At 37.7% G+C, this 20,339-nt stretch overlaps 1 protein-coding gene across 1 annotated transcript; it reads left to right on the top strand.

Moving 5' to 3' along the window:
- The first annotated feature begins 307 nt into the window (after positions 1-307).
- Ap3m2 (adaptor related protein complex 3 subunit mu 2) lies at positions 308-18,716 on the top strand. Its single transcript, XM_077792609.1, has 10 exons — positions 308-331; positions 2,131-2,475; positions 6,766-6,937; positions 9,874-10,011; positions 12,932-13,017; positions 13,301-13,434; positions 14,785-14,992; positions 15,294-15,438; positions 16,502-16,688; positions 18,267-18,716. The coding sequence occupies exons 2-9, from the start codon at positions 2,203-2,205 to the stop codon at positions 16,600-16,602; spliced, it is 1,257 nt and encodes a 418-aa protein (XP_077648735.1). The 5' UTR covers positions 308-331; positions 2,131-2,202; the 3' UTR covers positions 16,603-16,688; positions 18,267-18,716.
- The last annotated feature ends 1,623 nt before the right edge of the window (positions 18,717-20,339 follow it).

The raw sequence follows: 20,339 nt of genomic DNA on the forward strand, positions 1-20,339 counted from the left end.
GGACGACTGCAGACCAAACGGCCCTCATTCTGTCCTTGCCTTCTAATCTGGGCTCAGAACCACTGAGCTGCACCAATCAGAGATTACCCGGCCCTCAACGAGGGCCAATTAGGGGTTCGAGCCCGAGAACTGGGAAGGCCACGGACAGCGATCAATCAGAGAAGAGCGGTGCACTGGCGCCCAATCAACGGCCTTCAGGCCTCAGTAGCGGGCGGTGCCGGCGCGAGCCCCGGGGGCGGACCAATCAGCGTGCGAGCGGCGGCCAGTGCGCGCGTGGGGGTGGAGCTTGTTGGCACAGCCGAGTGGTCGGCGCTGCGAAGAGCGAGGCTGGGTGAGAGTCGGCGGCCTCAGGCACCGGCGGGGAGGGGGCAGAGGGTCAGAGAGGGGGCGCGCGGGGGGCGGGCAGAGGCGCGGGGTGGCGCCGGACGGACTGATCCTTAGAGCTTCGGCAAGCAGTGGGGTGAGGTGAGAGACAGAGTAGCGGGCTCCGGGAGGTGGTCCGCTCTGGCCGGATGGTGGAGGGAGGAGGGGACCCTGTTACCATGGCAACACATGGGTGCAAAGTGGAAGGCCCCGGTTCCTGAACCCTGTTTACCCCCGGAATGTGCGTTTACCTTAAATCTACCCCGTGCCTTCCTCACCGTGGCTCGCGGGGTCCTAGGCTGGGACCATCGCAGAAATAACCCACTTTGGCCTCCTTCTCCGCAGCCTCGCCATTCTCCACCCTCTGTCCCTCCCTCCCTCCCTCCTGCAGTCGAGTCCGCCGGCAGAGGGATTAAGCTTGCCCTGGCGTACTCGGTACAGCAGGCCTTTGCGGTGCGATCACCTGGGCTAATAGCCACAGTTGGGGTCCCTCGCGGCTGCCTCATTTCTGGCGACTGGAGCCGTGGAGATTCCGCGGTCAGAGGTACCTGTTCCCCAGAGAGAGAATTTTTAAAGGCACCCAATGAAGAGCCTGTGTATAAGAAGTGCTCAGCGAATGGGTCTCATTGAATGAATAAAGACCACAATGGCAGCTTTCCATTCTGGATTAGCTCCCAGCACAACTCTAATAGAAATATGAGCAAATTAAAATGTAATTTTTACATTTTTCTAGTAATTATATTAAAGTAATAAAACAGGTTAAATTAATTTAAATATATTTTCTATTACCTAATATATACAAAACAGTATAGCATATAATCAGTAAATTAATGGTAACATTTGAAATCTTTTTTTTTTTTTTTTTGTACAAAATCTTCCAAATCTGTTTTAGATCTTTCAGCATGTCTCAGTTCTTTTCTTTTTTCTTTTGGTACCAGGGATTGAACTCAAGGGCACTTAACCACTGAGCCACATCCCCAGCTCTTTTTTGTATTTTATTTAGCGAGAGGGCCTCCCTAATTTGCTGAGGCTGGCTTTAAATGGTGATCCACTTGCCTTGGCCTCCCAAGCAACTGGGATTACAGGTATGCACCAGGGGTGGCCAGCATATCTCAGTTCTAACCAGCCACATTTCAAGTGCTCATTGGCCCTACCATATTTATTTATTTTGGAAGGTCCTAGGGATCGATCTCAGGGTCTCACATACTGAGCTTCACCCTCACTCAGTTCCTGGTGGCTACCAGATTAAACTGAGACGTGTATGTGAGCATTGTGACCAAAACCTGATATCAAAGTCACTAATGTTCTTTGAAACCTTCCATTTCTCCTGTATGCAAAGTGGTAATGTGCAATAAGGCAACAACAACAACAAAAAGCCCCAAAACTCCTTTAAAGAGCTTAGTTGAAGAGAAAATAGATACCCAAAGATTAAGTAGTATTTTAAGTGGGTATATTTCAGGCAATAGTAAAGATAACTGGGAGTAAAGGCTGGGACTGTAGCTTAATGATAGAGCATGTGCTTAGCATTTGAGAGGCTCTAGGTTCAGTCCTCAGCACCAGAGAAAGAGTAAGTGGGAGAGATAACTAGGAGTATATGATTGACAAAAGAGATGGCTGATAATTATTCTTAGGAATTCAAGAGAAGGATACTTCAAGCTCATGCAGTAAAGGAAGACTTGAGCCTGATCTTGAAAAAATTGGTAAGTCTTGGACTGCTGGAAAAGATGGGGAGAGAATGGCACTGAATATAGCTTCTTTTGTTTTTAGGTTTGAAAGTTTGCAGAATCCTGAGACTTTCCCACTGAAAAAGACTTTCCTCTTCACTGACAATTTCCCACCATGATTCATAGTCTTTTCTTGATCAACTCCTCTGGAGATATTTTCCTGGAGAAACATTGGAAAAGTGTGGTCAGTCGTTCTGTTTGCGATTACTTTTTTGAGGCACAGGAAAGAGCAACTGAGGCAGAAAATGTGCCTCCAGTTATCCCTACCCCTCACCATTATCTCTTAAGTGTTTACCGCCACAAGATCTTTTTTGTGGCCGTGATTCAGACTGAGGTCCCACCTCTGTTTGTCATTGAGTTCCTTCACCGAGTAGTGGACACATTTCAGGTTAGTGAATATGAGAGGATTCATATATGTAAGTTATAAAGTGTCTTTACAGTCCTGTTTCCATTGTATTCAGCTTCAGTTAAAAGAAGTCTGAGAAATCAAAACTCTGCTATTGCTCACTTTTCTCTTATCTAATTAAGATTCTTTTTTCTAATTATTGCATTGGTTGCATTTAAAATGACAAATTGAATACTTTTGAACTTGTGTGTGGTGTGTTTAGTTCCCATCCTACATTTTGTTTACAAAGTAGAGTTTAGATTTTTTTTTTAATATAGTGGACTTGATGCTAACCATATTATAGTATTGCTTTGAGTTGCTTCAGAAAGTGATAAATGTTTAAACTTTTATAAAAGAAAATACAGAAAAAGCCAAGTAATGCTTATCTTAATTGTCCCTGGCAGAGGTAATTTGTGAACCCATGCTTCATTTTTGGTTTGAGGTGGTTATTTGTAGCATATAACTGCTGAGTGATAAACTCTTGTTACAAACATAAGGTTGGGAAATCTTCTGTATCTGTAAGAATTTGTAACCCATTTTACAAGATACAGTTATCATTTTGATTTGGAGATCTTGGGGGTCCTGGAATGCAGGGTAAGGGAGGTAAGTTTACCAGGGTATGAGAGCATAATTTATAGCATGTGATTTTAGAGTATCCAGGCTTTAGATTTATACAGTGGAATCCTCTTCCTAACAAAATCACTTAACTTCTAATTGTTGTAGTTATTTGTATAATTCAAATGATAAATTAGAAGCAAAGGTCCTTTGGTTTAACTTCTGTGTCATGTGAGGTCTGGAATTAGTCTCATGAATATGGGAATTGTGGAGCTGGAGAGGAGAATGAGAATCCAGACATTATGATAAAAATTAAAAAGCAAATCAAAAAGTCCATTCATTTGCACTCATATCTATATTCTATGTCTAGAGCTATTCTTATTCCCAAGAAAATTAAAATATATTTTATAAGATTTTTTCTCCAAACACTCTCTGATAGTACTATTTTTATAAATTTTTTTTTAATATTTATGGACACAGTATCTTTATTTTGTTTGTTTATTTTTATGTGGTGCTGAGGATTGAACCCAGTGTCTCACATGTGGGGGCAAGTGCTCTGCCACTGAGCCACAATCCCAGCCCTCTGATAGTACTGTTAATCTGGGATTCCAATTATTCAGCATACTAGCTCCTTTGCACAGTGAAAACCTAAGAATTAGTAGGTTTGGGGATGTAACTCATTAATAGAGCAACTGTGTAGTTTGTGTGAGATTCTGGATTCAGCTCCCAGTACTGCAAAACAAAAACAACAACAAACCCCTAAGAATTATAAGCCCCAGTATGTGAAAGGACTAGAAGTAATTCCAGTAGTTATGATCTTAAACCTTTCTAACTGTGCCTTGCTATGATTTCCACATATGATACTTCACTTTTTCTAAGATTAACAGTCCAATTAGTGAAACTCAACAGTTGTTGCTATTGCCATATACAATTATTATGTAACTCATTGCAAGATAGGTAGTGGGAAAGTTGTGTAATCTCTTTGAAATCACAGAGGAATTTGAGAAAGCAGGGTAAAATTGCTGATTTAGAAGTCTAGAACTTCAGATCTTGTAATTTTTTTGAGGGGGGCTGTTTACTGGAGATTGAACTCAGGGGCACTCAACCTCTGAGCCACATCCCAGACCTGTTTTGTATTTTATTTAGAGATAGGGTCTCACTGAGCTGCTTAGCATCTTGCCATTGCTGAGACTGGCTTTGAACTCAAGATCTTCCAGTCTCAGCCTCTTGAGCCGCTAGGATTACAGGCATGCACCACTGTGCCTGGTGAGTTTGTCATTTTTTAAGCAGTTGTTAAAAGTAAATACATATCCTGATTTCAGTGTTTTTTTTTTTGTTTTTTTTTTTGTTGTTGTTGTTTTGTTACCAGGGATTTAACCCAGGAACTGAGCTACATCCCTGGCCCTTTTTATTTTTTGAGACAGGGTCTTGCTAAGTTGCTTTGGGCCTTGCTATGGTGCCAAGGCTGACTTTGTAATTGTAATATTCCTGCCTCAGCCTCTGGAATAGCTGGGATTCCAGGTGTGCACAATCATACCCAGCTCAATGCCTTTTTTTTTTTTTTTGATGTTTATCCTTTCTTGACACTATAACTTTTCTAGTACTAAAATATGATAGAGTTCCAGCTGTACTGCACTTTTGCTATGGTACTTTGTCATGTCAAGTCTCCTTTCCAAATGTTCATATCACATTATTTGGTTTATAAAATCAAGTGAAGACGTTTTTTAAAATTTAATTTAATTTTTAAAAATATAATCACTTTGGGAAGGAAATTTGTGACAGTTTTTCCTCTTAAATCTTGGGATCTGACAATGGAGATTATCTATTGTAATTTAGCCTTCATCTAGTATAATGCATTCAATATTGGATGTCAAAGATATGGCAAGATGGTGAAACAATCTGGAAATCATACCATAGCATGAACAGTAGAGTGATCTTAGAAGTTTGGTTCTGTGAAAATGAGTGAAAGTTTGTTGTTGTCTTCAGATAATGGCAGTGCTATTATTTAAGCTTGCTGTGTAAGGCAGCTAGGACGAGGCAGATTTGAATTTAGCAGAAGAAAGAATTCTTAATAACCAGAGCTGTCCATGAGTAGAACTGTGCAAAGGAGCTAGTATGATCCTTAGAAGGGGTAAATTTCCCTTTGGTGGATGAATTCAAGAAGGGTTGCATGCCTGTCTCAGAGGCCCTGTAAAAGATGAGACGACAATTTTAGAAGGATACACTAAATGACTATAGACATTTATTTCATTTCACATAGTACTTTAAATGTATAAAGTACATTCATGGACCTTATCATTTAATCATTTATTCTTAGTACTTTCAATATTCTTGTATATTCAAATGGCATTATCCTGATTATTACCACAACAGAAATCAAGACCTAACTTAGTAACATGTTTATGGTTTGGATATGAGGTATCCCTCCAAAGTTCCTTTTTTAATGTAGAGATATTCAGAGGTGTAATGATTGAATTATGAGAACTGTAATCTAATAAATCTATCCTAGTTTGAATGGATTGGGTGGTAACATCAGGCAGGCAGGTGGTGCCTGGAAGAACTGGGTCACTGGGGACATGTCTTGGATGGGTTCATTCCCTGGAAGGGTTCATCTTCCCTTCAAGATCCTTCCCCTTTCTCTGTGCTTCCTGGCTGCTGTGAGCTAAGCAGTACTCATCTGCTACGCCCTTCCACCATGATGTTCTCCCTCACCTTGGGCCCAAATCAGTGGGGTTGGCTTTCTGTGCACTGGGACCTCTGAAACTGTGAGCCAAAATAAACTTTTCTTCCTCTAAGTTGTTCTTATCAGGTATTTTTTTTCACAGTGTTGGAAAGCTGACGAACACAGAGAACAGTTTGATCTAATAAGTGACAAGATTATAATCCAGGTCTTCCAGTGATTTTTCTAGACCCCAGACGATACAATATTTAACTTTGTTGTTGTCATTGAGACAGGGTTTTTCAGTGTTTCCTGACTTGCCTCAAACTCCTGGGCTTAAGCAGTTGTTTTGCCTCAGCCTCCCAGGTAACTGGGGACTGGGGGCACATGCCACCCTTGCCCAACTAGTTTAACCTTTTTTTTTTCCATATCCCTGATTGTATACAAAGTATATTCACACCCATTCATGTCTTCATACATGTACTTTGGATAATAATGTCCATCACATTCCACCATCATGTTTAGTCTTTTTAATAAAAGGAAAAAGAATTCTTAGAATTCTAACATTAGGGCTGCCTAAGAGATTTTCTACTGTGCTAGCTCATCCACCTCATTCTAATTTTTTTGTTGTTGTTTCTCAACTCTTACTCAATGCACAAATATAAAGAAATAGCACAGTTAAGGTTAAAAAGATTTTCATGTATAATTCTGTCATAGCATAATTTTGCATAATTCATATTCTTATTCCTAAGCACATAAAATAATCTGGATTCAATTTTGTATTCTGCATATTTTATTAAGTGGAAGAAATTAACTCAAAGAGTTAAATAGACTTCATCTAGTTTATAGAAGCAGCTACTAATGACAGTAGTACCATATGCTAGTATTACCTCTGTCCAACCAGGCTGCCTAAGAGAACTGTGGCTGTGCCCCATTCCAGCATTGTAGAAGAGTACCACAGAAATACTGTGTAAAACACATGTGGATAAACCAAGTTCTTACTCTTTGAAAACCTTCTTTTATTTATTTACTTTTTTACAGTCTCTGGACAATAAATGTGCGTGTTATGTCTTCATCAGGATTATTTTGGAGTCTGTTCAGAGCCGGTGATCAAAGACAATGTGGTTGTGGTTTATGAGGTTTTGGAAGAGATGCTTGATAATGGGTTTCCCTTGGCTACTGAGTCGAACATTCTCAAAGAACTGATAAAACCTCCCACTATCCTTCGGACAGTTGTCAACACCATAACAGGTATGGGAGTTATGACAAAAAGTTACTATCATCCTGGGTGTAGCTTAGTTTGGTATGTGAATTATTTTTGAATGTTTGGGAATCTTGAGTGTTCAGATACTTTAATGTTGCTCTTTATGGTCTTTGAATCTAACCTGAAATAATATTTTTGTTATATAGAAAATACCCTGATTTCAATGACAAAATGAAGTATTTTATGGGCTGGGGATATAGCTCAGTGGTAAGCACTTGCCTAGCATGTGCAAGGCTCTTGGTTCCATCCCTAGCCTCTCAAAAAAAAGGTCTAAAGAAAAACATGATGGTTATAGAAACTTCAGAAATATAGAAAAGCACAAGGAGGAACATGAAAATTCCTCTTAATCCCACCACCACACTTAACATACTGGGGTATATATTTCTAAATAGGTAAATGGTAAATGAAACTTTTTTTTTTTTTTTTAATATTTATTTTTTAGTTCTCGGCAGACACAACATCTTTGTTGGTATGTGGTGCTGAGGATCGAACCCGGGCCGCACGCATGCCAGGCGAGCGCGCTACCGCTTGAGCCACATCCCCAGCCCTAAATGAAACTTTTTAAAGCAAAAACTCTTGTATATTTTTTAAGCTTCACTTTTATCAACATTTTATGAACACACCTTATTTCTATATCATTATTGATGATTTTGTAATTTTTTCATATTAAATAGATGCAAGTTATTTACTGAATCCCTGTTTGTGATATTTCTGACATTTCTTCTTTTAAATAATGAGGGGTTAATATTCTTAAATCTTTGTGTACATCAGGGATGATTTATTTTCAATACTAGAAATGGAAGCGCTAGGTCAAGGGGTGTGTATATTTTAGGGACTTTTGTGCTGTGCCAAGTTTCCCTCTAGAAAATTAAACATGAATTTGTGTTTTCAGTAGCAATTTCTGTGGAAGCTAGTCAACCCTAGTATTATTTTTTTCCGAGACTTTGGCAATTTGATAGATGGTTTGTTGGCATCTTGTTAGTTATGAACTCCGTTTTTGTTTATTTTTTTGTTGCTAGTGAGATTAAAACCTGCTCAAGTTTCTTGATTGCTTTTTCTCTATTGAGAATTACCTTTTCATGTTCTTTGCCCAATTTTTTGTTGTTGAAATGTTTTTCTTTTCTCATACTGATTTAAAATAATTTAAAAGAATTTCTTTTATTTAGGGATATATTTCTAATATACAGGGTACTTTGTAGGAGTTCTTTATATATTTTGAATACTGCATTGCAGATATTTTCTCACAGTCTGTTGCTTGTCATTTAACATCGTTCATGGTGTTTGTTTAGACACATATTGAATGTTGATTTGCTGGGTGTAGTGACATATGCCTGTAATCCCAGTGACTCAGGAGGTTGAGGCAGGAGGATCCCAAGTTTGAGACCAACCTCAGCAACCCAGCAAGGCCCTAGGCAACTTAGAGAGACCCTGTCTTAAAAAGTAAAAAGGGATGGGGATGTAGCTCAGTAATAGGGCACCCCTGGGTTCAGCTCCAGCATAACTAACTAAATAAATAAAATAAAATGTTTTGATTTAGTCAGATTAGTCATTGTGCTTCATTAATGTTCTGTATTTTGGGACTTGTTTAATGAATAAACGAGGATTTCATGGAATTTGAAAACTAGTGGAAAATGCATTTTAAAAAGTGTTAATATGGGGCTGGGGATGTGGCTCAAGCGGTAGCACGCTCGCCTGGTATGCGTGCGACCCGGGTTCGATCCTCAGCACCACATACCAACAAAGATGTTGTGTCCGCCGAGAACTAAAAAATAAATATTAAAAATTCCCTCTCTCTCTCTCTTCTCTCTCTCTCTCTCTCTCTCTCTCTCTCTCTCTCTCTCTCCTCTCTCACTCTCTCTTAAAAAAAAAAAAAAAAGTGTTAATATAAAAAATAGGTATGGCGTTTTGAAAAAGAATTATAAGAATTTGGCCTGTTAAATATGTCAAGGTAGATTAAGTCAGGCAGACCAAAATTCTTCGAGTAGTAATACTAGAAGATCCAAGACAGTTTTGCAAATAAATTTTTAAAAAATAAAAGAAAGTTTGCCTCACCAAGTATGGGATATAGTATGAAGTTTTAACAACTTTAATAATATGGTAATAAGTATGGCGTTTTTTCAGTATTCTGAGTTCATTTTAAGCCTTAAAAGCTTTGTTAGTGCTTGAATCATTTATGGATATTATTAAGTTATTTAAGCCTGTATCTCACTTCAATCTGAAGAAAAGAATAAAAGCTGAAATGTTTAATAAACATGCTGAATATATAGTGTATATAGTGTTTCTTTCTTTAGAGTAGAACTATCCAGGAAATGAAATAGGAAACAATTTAAATTATTTATAGCATTTTGTTATTTCAGTAAAAAATCTTTGAATTAAAAAACTTTTTGATGCAAAAATGTAGAATTCATCTAGAGCTCTTAATGACAGGAAAGGATCTAATTTGTGTTTTTAAGTTTTAACATTAGTATGAAACAGCCCATGTTGATATGTACATTTTAATACTACCACGAATGTACCTAAGAACCTACTTATGCTACAATACTTTTTTTACCCATGAAAATTTTATGTCAATATGTAGATTACCAACATGTTCTGAAACCCAATACATTATTTAGGCTTCAAGCTATTGTGGAATTTGAGACACTAAGTTCAAGTTACTTTCAAATCCAAAATATGATATCTGTCTCTCAGGTAACTTTTTTAAAAAACCTTTATTCTGATCAAGGAGACAGACCAGATGGAGACAATGAGTTTTAAAAATAGACCGGGTTGCCCTATATAGAAGTTTGGAAACACTCATCTTCTGTTTGATAATGCATGAATAGTGGGAGCATAGAAACTTCTGGGGAAATGTACACTGTTAGAATCAAATTGACATTAAAATACCTTTTTGATTATAAAAGTATCAATATTAATTATCTAGGAAGTACCAATGTGGGTGACCAACTTCCAACTGGGCAGCTGTCAGTGGTGCCTTGGCGACGGACTGGGGTAAAATATACCAACAATGAAGCCTATTTTGATGTGATTGAAGAGATTGATGCCATTATTGACAAATCGGGTAGGTGCTCTTAAGATGTTTTGAACCATCTGAGATTTGAAATTAGGAGGCCCCTTTTATATAATACATGTTAGTATCAGAATTATTCCTTATTCAGAACCATTCATTTTAATTTTGTACCCACTCTATCAGGCACTGTGCTGGTTAAAGGATAGACTTTTTTCTTTTCAATATCTTTTTTAGTTGTTGATGGATCTTTATTTTATTCATTTATTCATATGTGGTGGTGAGAATTGAACCCAGTGCCTCACACATGCTAGACAAGTTCTCTACCACTGAGCCACAGTGGATTTTATTTTGATGTGGATTAATTGTTTTGTAGGTGTTATCCTCTTCAATAATAATAAAAAAAGTAACAAACTAATATTTTATTGATTAGATTTCCTTTATAAAAGTGTTTAATTCCCATTTGTGATGGTGGAACTAAAATTGTAATTACTGATTCAGGAAGCCTTCCTGTCTGCCTATTCTAAATTAGATAAATATAACTAAAAGTTCTAAAGCTTAGAGGTCTACAGAAAGTTCTCTTCACATTAGTGAACTTATCCATTCAACACATGTTTATTGAAAACTTGTATTATAGCACAGTGCTGTATAGTGGGTGTTTGGTGGTCATTTCTAAAGGCATAGTCTGTGTCTGGAAGGCTTAATTAAAGTCTAGTGAGAGAAAGTAAAAAAGGTGGAGCATGAATGGGACCATATCCATCCAGAAAAGTATGTAGAGAAGATAGTTTTTGCTTTAGCAGCAAAATAAATAGAAGCTGTTAAGATTTGCATTCATTTTGGAGCAACCACTCCAACAGTGTCTCCCAAAATATTATTGGAAAATAAAGTAGTTCAGTATGACTGGGTTGAGAAGCATAAAAGAAGAACTGATGAGGCCTTAAAACTAAGGCAATGTGACACACACACACACACACACACACACACACACATAATGGAATATTACTCAGCAATAAAAGAGAATAAAATCATAGCATTTGCATGTAAATGGATGGAGTTAGAGAAGATAATGCTAAGTGAAGTTAACCAATCCAAAAAACCAAATGCCAAATGTTTTCTCTGACATAAGGAGACTGATTCACAGTGAGGTAGGGAGGGGGAGCATGGGAGGGATAGATGAACTCTAGAGAGAGCAGAGGGGTTGGAGGGGAAGGGAGGGGGCATGGGGTTAGAAATGATGGTGGAATGAGATGGTCATTATTATCCAAAGTACATGTATGAAGATACAAATTGCTGTGAATATACTTTGTATACAACCAGAGATATGAAAAAATGTGCTCTATTTGTGTAATAAGAATTGTAATACATTCCGCTATCCTATATAAACAAAAAAATTAATTAAAAAAAACTAAGGCCAAAGCATCTTTTCGTATTAGTTTAAATGGGAGATAACCCAAATATTCAGCAATAGAAAGGATAAATAAACTTTAATATGGCCATACAGTAGAACACTGTGTGGTAGAGAAAAAGAATGAACCACTGATACATCCAGCAATATAAGTAAATCCTAACAATATTTAACAGAAACGTTAGGTGCATAAGATTATATAAATAATGTGGTTACATTTATGTGAAATTTGAAAATAAGCACAATCTAAGGTAATAGAAGTCAGAATTTGGGGGATGTCTTTAACTGGAATGGATAAGAAGGAGCATACCAGGTTGCTGAAAAGGCTCTACATTTTGATGTGCATGGTACTTCCAGAGATGTAATGATATTTACTGAACTGTATGGTTTTTGTATTTTACTATAGAATATCAGTGAAAACTTAAAAAAAAAAAATGATGGCCAGATCATGAAGAACCTTGTGTGCCATTTTAAGGAAGAAAGTTGAGAGCATTTGGAGAGTTTTAAGTTGGGGAATAATTTCATCAGGCTTGTTGTGGAATAATGAGTTGAAGTGGGGTAAGACTGTAAGCATTGAAAGCAGGAAGTTGTTGCTGAAGTTCACACACAAAATATCACTGTCTATAATGGTAGTCAGGATGGAGAGGAATGAATAAATTTGAGAGCTGTAAAGTCTTAGAAAAGAGAAGAATTGGTAATTGACTGGATATGGGGACCAAGGAGGTAGAAATAGTCAAAGATGCATCTGTGTTTCTAACTTTATGCAGTAGGATAGGTGGTATCATCATAGCAATGTGGAAAACAAGAGGAGTGGTCCAGGGAGCAAGATGATAAATTTCTCTTTCACATGTGGAGTTTGAAGCACCACAGTGACATTCCAGTGGAATGTCCATTAGAAGTGAGGCTAACTTAAAAACAGTAGGAAATAGTTGGTTGTAAATGAAAATGTAAATCTTGGGAAGTAGGTAACACTACTAAGGAGAATATATAGTAAAAGAGGTTCAGAACTGTGGAAAAGCTTAGATATTTAAGGGCATGTAAAGAAATCTGCAGAAGACACTGAAGAAGAAGAGCTGGGAATAAAAGGAGAAAATTAGGAGAGGTTAGGACAGAAAAGCATTTTGAAAAGGAAGAAGTGATCAACAATAGCAAATGCTGAAGAGATCCTGTAGGATAGAGACCATGGGTGTCTTATTTAGCAGCAAAGCTCATTGGTGACCTTTGGGAGAGCAGTTTCTAATAGGAAATTTTCTGAACCATTGGTTAAGATAATGATGCTCTATGTGATTGTGACACTAGATTGAGAACTCCTTTAGGCTAATAACTATCTCATTAATCTTTTCATCCCCATCATAGTGTCTCAGCCTTGATATGTAGTTGATACATGTTTGGAAGGATGGGTGAATGGGTTGGATAAATGAATTGGACAGCTGGTCAGAAGGAAAGAAGAAGGGAAGAAAGGAGGCAGGGAAGGCAAAGAAGAAGAGAGAGGAGCAAGAGGGAGGAAGTAAGTTAGCTGGGAAGGACAGAGAGGTGTTCAGTAAATCTATTTGTCTGTTCCTGTCTCAGGTTCCACAGTTACTGCTGAGATCCAGGGCGTGGTTGATGCCTGTGTAAAACTCACTGGAATGCCAGACCTTACACTTTCCTTTATGGTAAATCCTGGACTAGAGTTCCTGTTCTTGGGGTGGGAAATTAAAAGTTTCTATAAAACCAGAGTGGTAAGAACAGAATAGAACTAGAAATGATTAGGGCAGCCACAAAGCTTATATCAGCCTTGAATTTTCTATAAGTAATTAGAGAGTTTGTGTGTGTGTGTGTGTGTGTGTGTGTGTGTGTGTCTGTCTGTCTTTTAGTAAAAATAGCAACTGAATTACTTTCCTGAAAGAAAAGTGGGTGTTTAATTCCTACTTGCTCTTCCTTGCCTGGTAACTGTAGAACCCCCGGCTGTTGGATGACGTCAGCTTCCATCCTTGTGTTCGTTTCAAGCGCTGGGAGTCAGAGCGTATTCTATCCTTCATCCCACCTGATGGAAACTTCCGTCTGCTCTCTTATCATGTCAGTGCACAGAAGTAAGCGGCTCCTCCCACTGAGAGTGGAATCTGTGTCTGTCTGTGTATGTGGAGATAGTATCTGTAGTGATTAAGAACTTGGGCTCTAAAGTTACCTGGGATCAAGTTCCAGCTCCTATAGTTACTAAGTGTGCCTTCTCAGGTTAGTTGTTTCCCTGCTGTGTGTTTTCTTATCTGAAAATAATAAAAGTACCTTTTTATCAGGATTGAGTGAGTCTAAATAGTGCTTAATGTGAAGGACGTGCTCATCAAATTTATCACTATCATTTTTGTTTTGTGTCTAAACAAGAACATTTTTTTTCTCAAATTAAAATCTGAGCAAGCCTATATTCAATCCACTTGACCCCCAAAAAGATTAAATTGTGCTATGAAAAAGCATAAAATTTAATGATTTTTTTGATCTTATATGTTCACTTCAGTTTGAAGCCTACAGGCTTTTGGATACAAGCAGTATTGCATGGGCAAAGGTGTGCAGACACAAGAGCCAAGAGACCTCAGAGCCACCAACACCTTCAGGTGTGATTTGAAGTCAGTTGTTTAGGGAAACATCTGAATGCTTAAGGTCAAAGGCTTTGGAATCTGATTGCCTGGATTTAACCAGCACCTTCAGTGCTTATAGTATATGACCTTCACAAGTTACTTAATTTCAGTTAAGTTCGAGGACACCAGTATTCATCTCTAAAATCAGTAACTACTTCACACTTATGAAGTAGCACATAGTGGCAGTAATATTTCATTGTTATTAGGAGAATGAAATAAGGTGAGGATTAAATGAATGGTAAGCATTGAGAATAGTGACTGGTACACAGGAAGTACTCAGTGACAGGAACCGTTAGGGTTAGGGTTAGGGTTAGGGTTAGGGTTACTATGGGATTATTCTGTGACTTCTCTGGGTCAACTTCCTGTCCTATCAAATCATTATAGCCTACTCTACCTCTGAGTGTTTTTTTGAGGATCAGATGAGGTAAAATAAAAAACCCTCAAGAAATTATGAAAGGCCTCTCTCTCCCGTACAAATAATAGTCACAGGTCACAAATTAAAACAGAAATATAGGGACTTCAGTATTGTTCAATATTTTTCTCATGATAGGCTTAATGTGCACTTTGATTTTATTTATGTTATTCAGGAATTCATCAGAAGACAGTTTACTACACAACACCTTAGCTTTTCAAAAAGAAAAAAATAATTGTTTTTTTTCTATATTTTTAAAAATAAGGAGTAAGAATATAAGTGAGGGAGGAAAAAGCTGCCAAAGGGGCAAAAAAAAAAAAAACTCCATAATGTAAAATGAAAAATAATGCCATTTTCCAGTACATGAATAATATGAGCTCTTTATTTCTCTTTTCCAGTCTCGTTGCAATTCCAGTGTATGTCAAACATAATATCAGTTTCCGGGACAGTAGTTCACTTGGACGCTTTGAAATAACAGTGGGACCTAAGCAGACTATGGGGAAGACTATAGAAGGAGTGATTGTCATCAGTCAGATGCCCAAAGGAGTGCTGAATATGAGCCTCACTCCATCCCAAGGGACACACACATTTGACCCAGTGACAAAGGTAGGGGAAAACAGGGCGTTTTGAATTGTTGATGTTAAGTAGAAGTAAACTTCAAGAGCTCTCCATGCAGACATTATGCCTTGTTTGGAAGATGAGATTAACCAAAGGGATCTTGTTTTCTTTTTTGACTTTACTTATCGTGACAAATAGGATTCTCTATTGAAAAAACACTCCAGAGGCAACTTGTGATATTGTGAACCGATGCCCTGAGGTTAGAGTCTAACCATCTCAAATGTGGGGTTCTAGTATACTTAATTACTTTATTGTAAAGATCACTTCTCTTTTTAAATTTTCTTTGAAGATGTTGTCTTGGGATGTAGGAAAAATAAATCCTCAAAAGCTACCAAGTTTGAAGGGGACCATGAGTCTTCAGGCTGGAGCTTCCAAACCAGATGAAAACCCCACAATCAACCTGCAGTTTAAAATCCAGCAGCTGGCCATTTCTGGTAAGTGACCCAAAGCTCAGGCAGCTTTGAAACAAACATAAGTTGCTTTCTTCTATAAAGTACACACAGCAAAAAGCCTTCCCAAGGCTCCCTATTTATATAAGATCTGGTTTTGTTACCTGGTTTATAATCTTTAGGTACATCTTTTCCAGTACATTTCTGGAGGAAGTTTACAATCCTTACTTTGAAGTTGGCCTAAAGGACCTTAATAAAAGTGTTTAAGTCACAAATGATAAGAAATAATAATTTGAGGTTCCTAAGATTTTCAGTATATGAATACTTCTGTATTCTTAGCTGGTAATGGAAAAGAATAATTTCCTCTCCTTTCTCCCAATTTCGAAAGACTCATATTTGAGTCTTTGGAACCATTGAACCTATCCAGGCCAGTCCATTCTGTACCGACCATAGGAAGATAGTAATAAGTAGTTATCATCTATTGGGTATTTATTATGTGCCAGGTGCTCTTGTAAGCTCTTTTTATATATGTCCTTAGAACAACCCTATGAGATGGAAAGAAAATGACTTTAGTGTTATATGTATATTCCTGTTTTTCTTTACTAAAAGACCTTATTTAATTTAAATGGTGAGAATTCAGTTAAGCTATAAGCTATTTCACCTTAAAACACTTGATAAATTGTAAGCTGTATATAATATATTTTTATTACAGTGGGAATACTTACAAAGCAGTCACTGATGAGTTCATTATTTTTCATTATTTATTATCATTTGTTGATTTGTTCAGTCCAATAACTTGAACAAAAAGTGCAGTGATCTTTTTTGCTCTTGCCGTCATTGCGGTCTGCAACTTTCTATCTTTCCGACATGAGGAGGTCTTCTTATAGAATAATTTTTTTTGATGAAGCATTTTTTTTTTTTTTTTTTTTACTGTCGGTGTATGTACTGCGTGTGAAGAGTCCATTAGCTTCACAGAAGGATTCATTGTCACTGCAGTCTCCATCCTGCTGATCTCTTTGAACTGAAATTCATGCAAACAATTGTGCTACCTGCATCTTTTGAATACTCATATCTTATTTTCTCTCCTCCTTCCCTTCCTCCTTTCCAGGACTCAAAGTGAATCGTCTGGATATGTATGGAGAAAAGTACAAACCCTTTAAAGGCATAAAATACATGACAAAAGCTGGAAAGTTTCAAGTTCGAACCTGAAGGGAAAGTTTTGTAGCTGGAACACTCATGAACACTTTTTCATTTCTTACTTGTCTAAAAGTAAAAAATATCAGCCTGTCTCTTAGGTAAGTTCCTCCAGGGCCCATCTGCTCCCTTTTTCCTTAGCCTTCAGCGCCATGGAACTAATCAAGGGAGAAAAGAGTCACCAGGGAGAACGGCATGGAACTGAAACACAGTCAGCACCAACTCAGTTCTCAAGAAGAGATGTATAATGGAGGGTAGCAGTACTTGACATCTTATTTAACTATTCTTAACATGATTACCACAGAAAAAGACCAGCATTTGTTGCTTGCTTGGCTTTAATTATCTAAAGCCACTGAAAGACTTTATAGATTTTTTTTTAAAGTAGAAAGATTAGAAAGAAGGGAAATTATAAGAAAAATGAATCTTAGTTGAAGAAAGCCAGTTGCAGATCTCCGATCTTGCTTAACGGTGTGCAAGGCCCTGGGTTCAAGCCCCAGCACCACACACAACATGAAAAATGATCTGATCTAAGCCTAGGGATGTATCTTAGTGGTAGAATGCTTGCCTAGCATGCACGAGGCCCTAGGTTTGATCCCCAACACTGCAAAAATTTTAAACAAAGAAAAAAGGTCTAATCTTTGAGAAAAAAAGAGGAAATAGTACTAAAGAAGAGTTTTGAGGAGATATATTAAAGTGAAAGATTGGCAAGGAAAGTGATCAACCTTTACATTAAGGAGGGTTGTAAAGAAAAGAGTTGATTTCTTTCTGATCCCTCTGATACATAATATTGTTTATACTTCTAAAAATGAACTGGGAACTTCTTAAATTCAAGTCCACTATTGACACAGAAAACCCAGTAGAATCAGAATTTTCCTTAAAGACTGATGATATTGAGCTAGCTTTCATATTCTTTTGCTTGCCTTTAGCACTTGGTCTGTGAGAAGGTGACCCACTTTCTTCCCAAAATAATTCTACTCTTTTACAGAATTCACTGCCTTTCTGGTTACCTGATCCTTCCACAGGATTTTCTAAATAGCAGGAGTTTCAGTGCAGCCAGATTTTATGAGTCAGAGTATTGGAGTAGCAATGGCAGCTCATTTCCCATTAAGGTGGATCACAGCTATAACTGAGTGATCCCATGTCTACATTTATCTGTGCTAGACTGGTACTGGATCCTGAGCCTTCCTGTATGAAACTTTTCCATAGGTAGAACTTGGTAAAAATAATGCCTAGCATTGAGGACATGATAGATCCTTGAAGCTGCTTGGTAAAGTTGTCATTTCTTCAGTCTTTTGTTTTGTACTCTATAATATATTTATTAACAATAGATAGGCAAAAATTTCCCTTAAATCTTTGAATAAAATTAATGTTGTAGGAATCTGGACCATTTGGTCATATGTAACCAACCCAGTTTAAGAAACAACTTAAGAAGTACTTAAAGTTTTCCAAGTGGGTAATTTTTGTTCTATTTTCATGTGTCCATTACTTATTCAAATATCTAAGTAAAAGACAGGTTTTGTTTTTGTTTTTGTTTTTGCTATCTTCAAAGTATAGAGTAGAGAACATTAGTGTGCTCTGCATTGTGCATGGAGAAAAAGGAAACCTTTACTCTCCAACTCTAGTTCTCTAAAGTCCTGTTTCCAAATACTTGTGCAACTTTTTTTTTTTCTTTTTGCTAGTTTTATCTTGCTGCTTCCAGGACTTATTTGTGCTGCAGAGTAATGTTGCTTTGTGGTTTTTCTCTGGGATAAACTGCTACATACAACCAGATGTGCTTCATACTCCATCACTCCACACTGCAGCCTGTACACACCCACCATGGTAGAGGAAACTTTTCTGCCTGTGAATCCCAGGAATGTTCAGAATCACCTCTTCTGAGGGCTCTGAAAGGTTCCTAAGTCACAGGAATCAACTAATCTTGGTCCCTGAAGATTTTGCAGCTGTTTTATGTCTTCTAGGGCAGCTTATCTTATTGCAAGGGACATAACTAAGAAGAATTAAAGTCTAGACTATGGGACTTGTGGGCCTAAGCATGTGAAATAACCATCACACATGGGTGTAGCAGACCACTGGAGTACAATCAAGCATCACTGCCAGCTTCCCACAATGTGTCAGGTGGCATGAATAGTTCAGGGTGCCTTAGTTGAGCTGTTCAGTTCCATGTGTGGTTAACATGTGCAGAAGTAGCTTCTCTGTTTAAATCTTAATAAAGTTGAATTTTACCAGACCTCTGTGGCTGAAGTGTTTTGTTACTAGGACTAATAATAATGCTATGCCATGCATTTGTCAGTAGAAGCAATAAGCAATTTATCTTTTCAGGAGGATCTTGCTAATTTTTGTTCTCTTTAGCCAGATGTTATAAAATCATATTTGATTCTCTGGTCACTGCTGGGAAATAGGGGATGTTGGTGTTAATGTCACTTTTAAGTTATGACAACTGAGGTCCCTATCAATCAAACTATTTTCCCCCAGGGTATAAGAGACAAAACCATTTAAAACCACTGGTGTTTATTCTAGTGCTTTCCCTATCCCTTTCTTTCTTTTTCTTTTTTCTTTTTGGTACCGGGGATTTAACTCAGGGGCACTCAACCACTGGACCACATCCCTAGTCTTTTTTTATATTTTATTAGAGACAGGTCTCACTGAGTTGCTTAGCGCCTTACCATTGCTGAGACTGCCTTTGAACTCACAATCCTCCAGTCTCAGCCTCCTAAGCCGCTGGGATTACAGGCAGTGCGCTACTGTGCCCAGCTCTTTCCCTATTTTTTCCCTTTTGACCGGCTTCTCAGGTTGATTAATTTAGGCACAGAGCAGGACTGCAAGGTACTAGACATCCTTATTGTAGTCAAGGTTTTATGGAAGGTTAAGACCTTAGGAGTCTGGAAAATGTGGATGCTGATATTCCCTGTCTATACTGATATTCTTCTGAAAACTCCTGTTTAATAGTCACAGTGTTTAGGGTTTGTTAATATTCAGCTTCTTCTCTTCACCACTTTTTAGTATAGTAGTCCCCCTGTTCCTTATCTGCAGTTTTACTTTTCCAAGTTTTAGATGTCTGAGATAAACTACAGGCTGAAAATATTAAGGAAAATTCCGGAAAAAAAAACAGCTCATATATTTTAAATTATGCACAATTCTGAATAGCTTGATGAAATCTTTTTCTCTCCTCCGTTATTCTACTCTATCTTGTACTGAAATGTCCTGCACCATACTGCCGTGGATATGAATCATCTTCTTGTCCAGCATTCCTACACTGTGTATACTACCTGTTAGTCACTTAGTGGCCTGGCCATCTTGGTTATCAGATTGACTATCACAGTATTTCAGTGGTTAGGTTCAAGTAACCCTTATTTTACCTAGTGGCCTCAAAGCACAAGAGTAGGAACACTTGGAGTTTCGATTAAGGGTTTAGAAAAGCCTAAAGTGAAAAGGTGAAAGTTCTCTGTTTAATAAAGGAAAAAAAAAATCCTACACTGAGGTTGCTAAGATTTATATCTGAAGTTGTAAAATAAATTTTTACTCATTTTGCTGTAGCAACACAAAGTTACTGCCACAGTGCATTTTATAAGTGCTTAATTAAGATGCAAGAGGTATTGAATTCATGGGCAGAAGACATGAACAAAAAACATGTTCCAATTGCTGATTGTGTATTGCACCAAAAAGCATTGAGCCTATGTGGAGACTTCAGCAAGGAAGCCCCTGTAACAGGTGATACCAAGCCATTTATTGCAAGTAAAGGGTAAAAAAGGGAA

The sequence above is a fragment of the Urocitellus parryii genome, chromosome 14 (genome assembly GCF_045843805.1).
Source record: "Urocitellus parryii isolate mUroPar1 chromosome 14, mUroPar1.hap1, whole genome shotgun sequence".
Taxonomy (NCBI): Eukaryota; Metazoa; Chordata; class Mammalia; order Rodentia; family Sciuridae; genus Urocitellus; species Urocitellus parryii.

Bases quoted from the DNA above. Each gene is read 5' to 3' on its own strand.
- Ap3m2 (XM_077792609.1), top strand. From the start codon at position 2,203: ATGATTCATAGTCTTTTCTTGATCAACTCCTCTGGAGATATTTTCCTG. The intron at 2,476-6,765 runs GTTAGTGAATAT...TGTCTTCATCAG, and splicing joins GAGTAGTGGACACATTTCAG to GATTATTTTGGAGTCTGTTC. The intron at 14,993-15,293 runs GTAGGGGAAAAC...TTTTCTTTGAAG, and splicing joins CATTTGACCCAGTGACAAAG to ATGTTGTCTTGGGATGTAGG.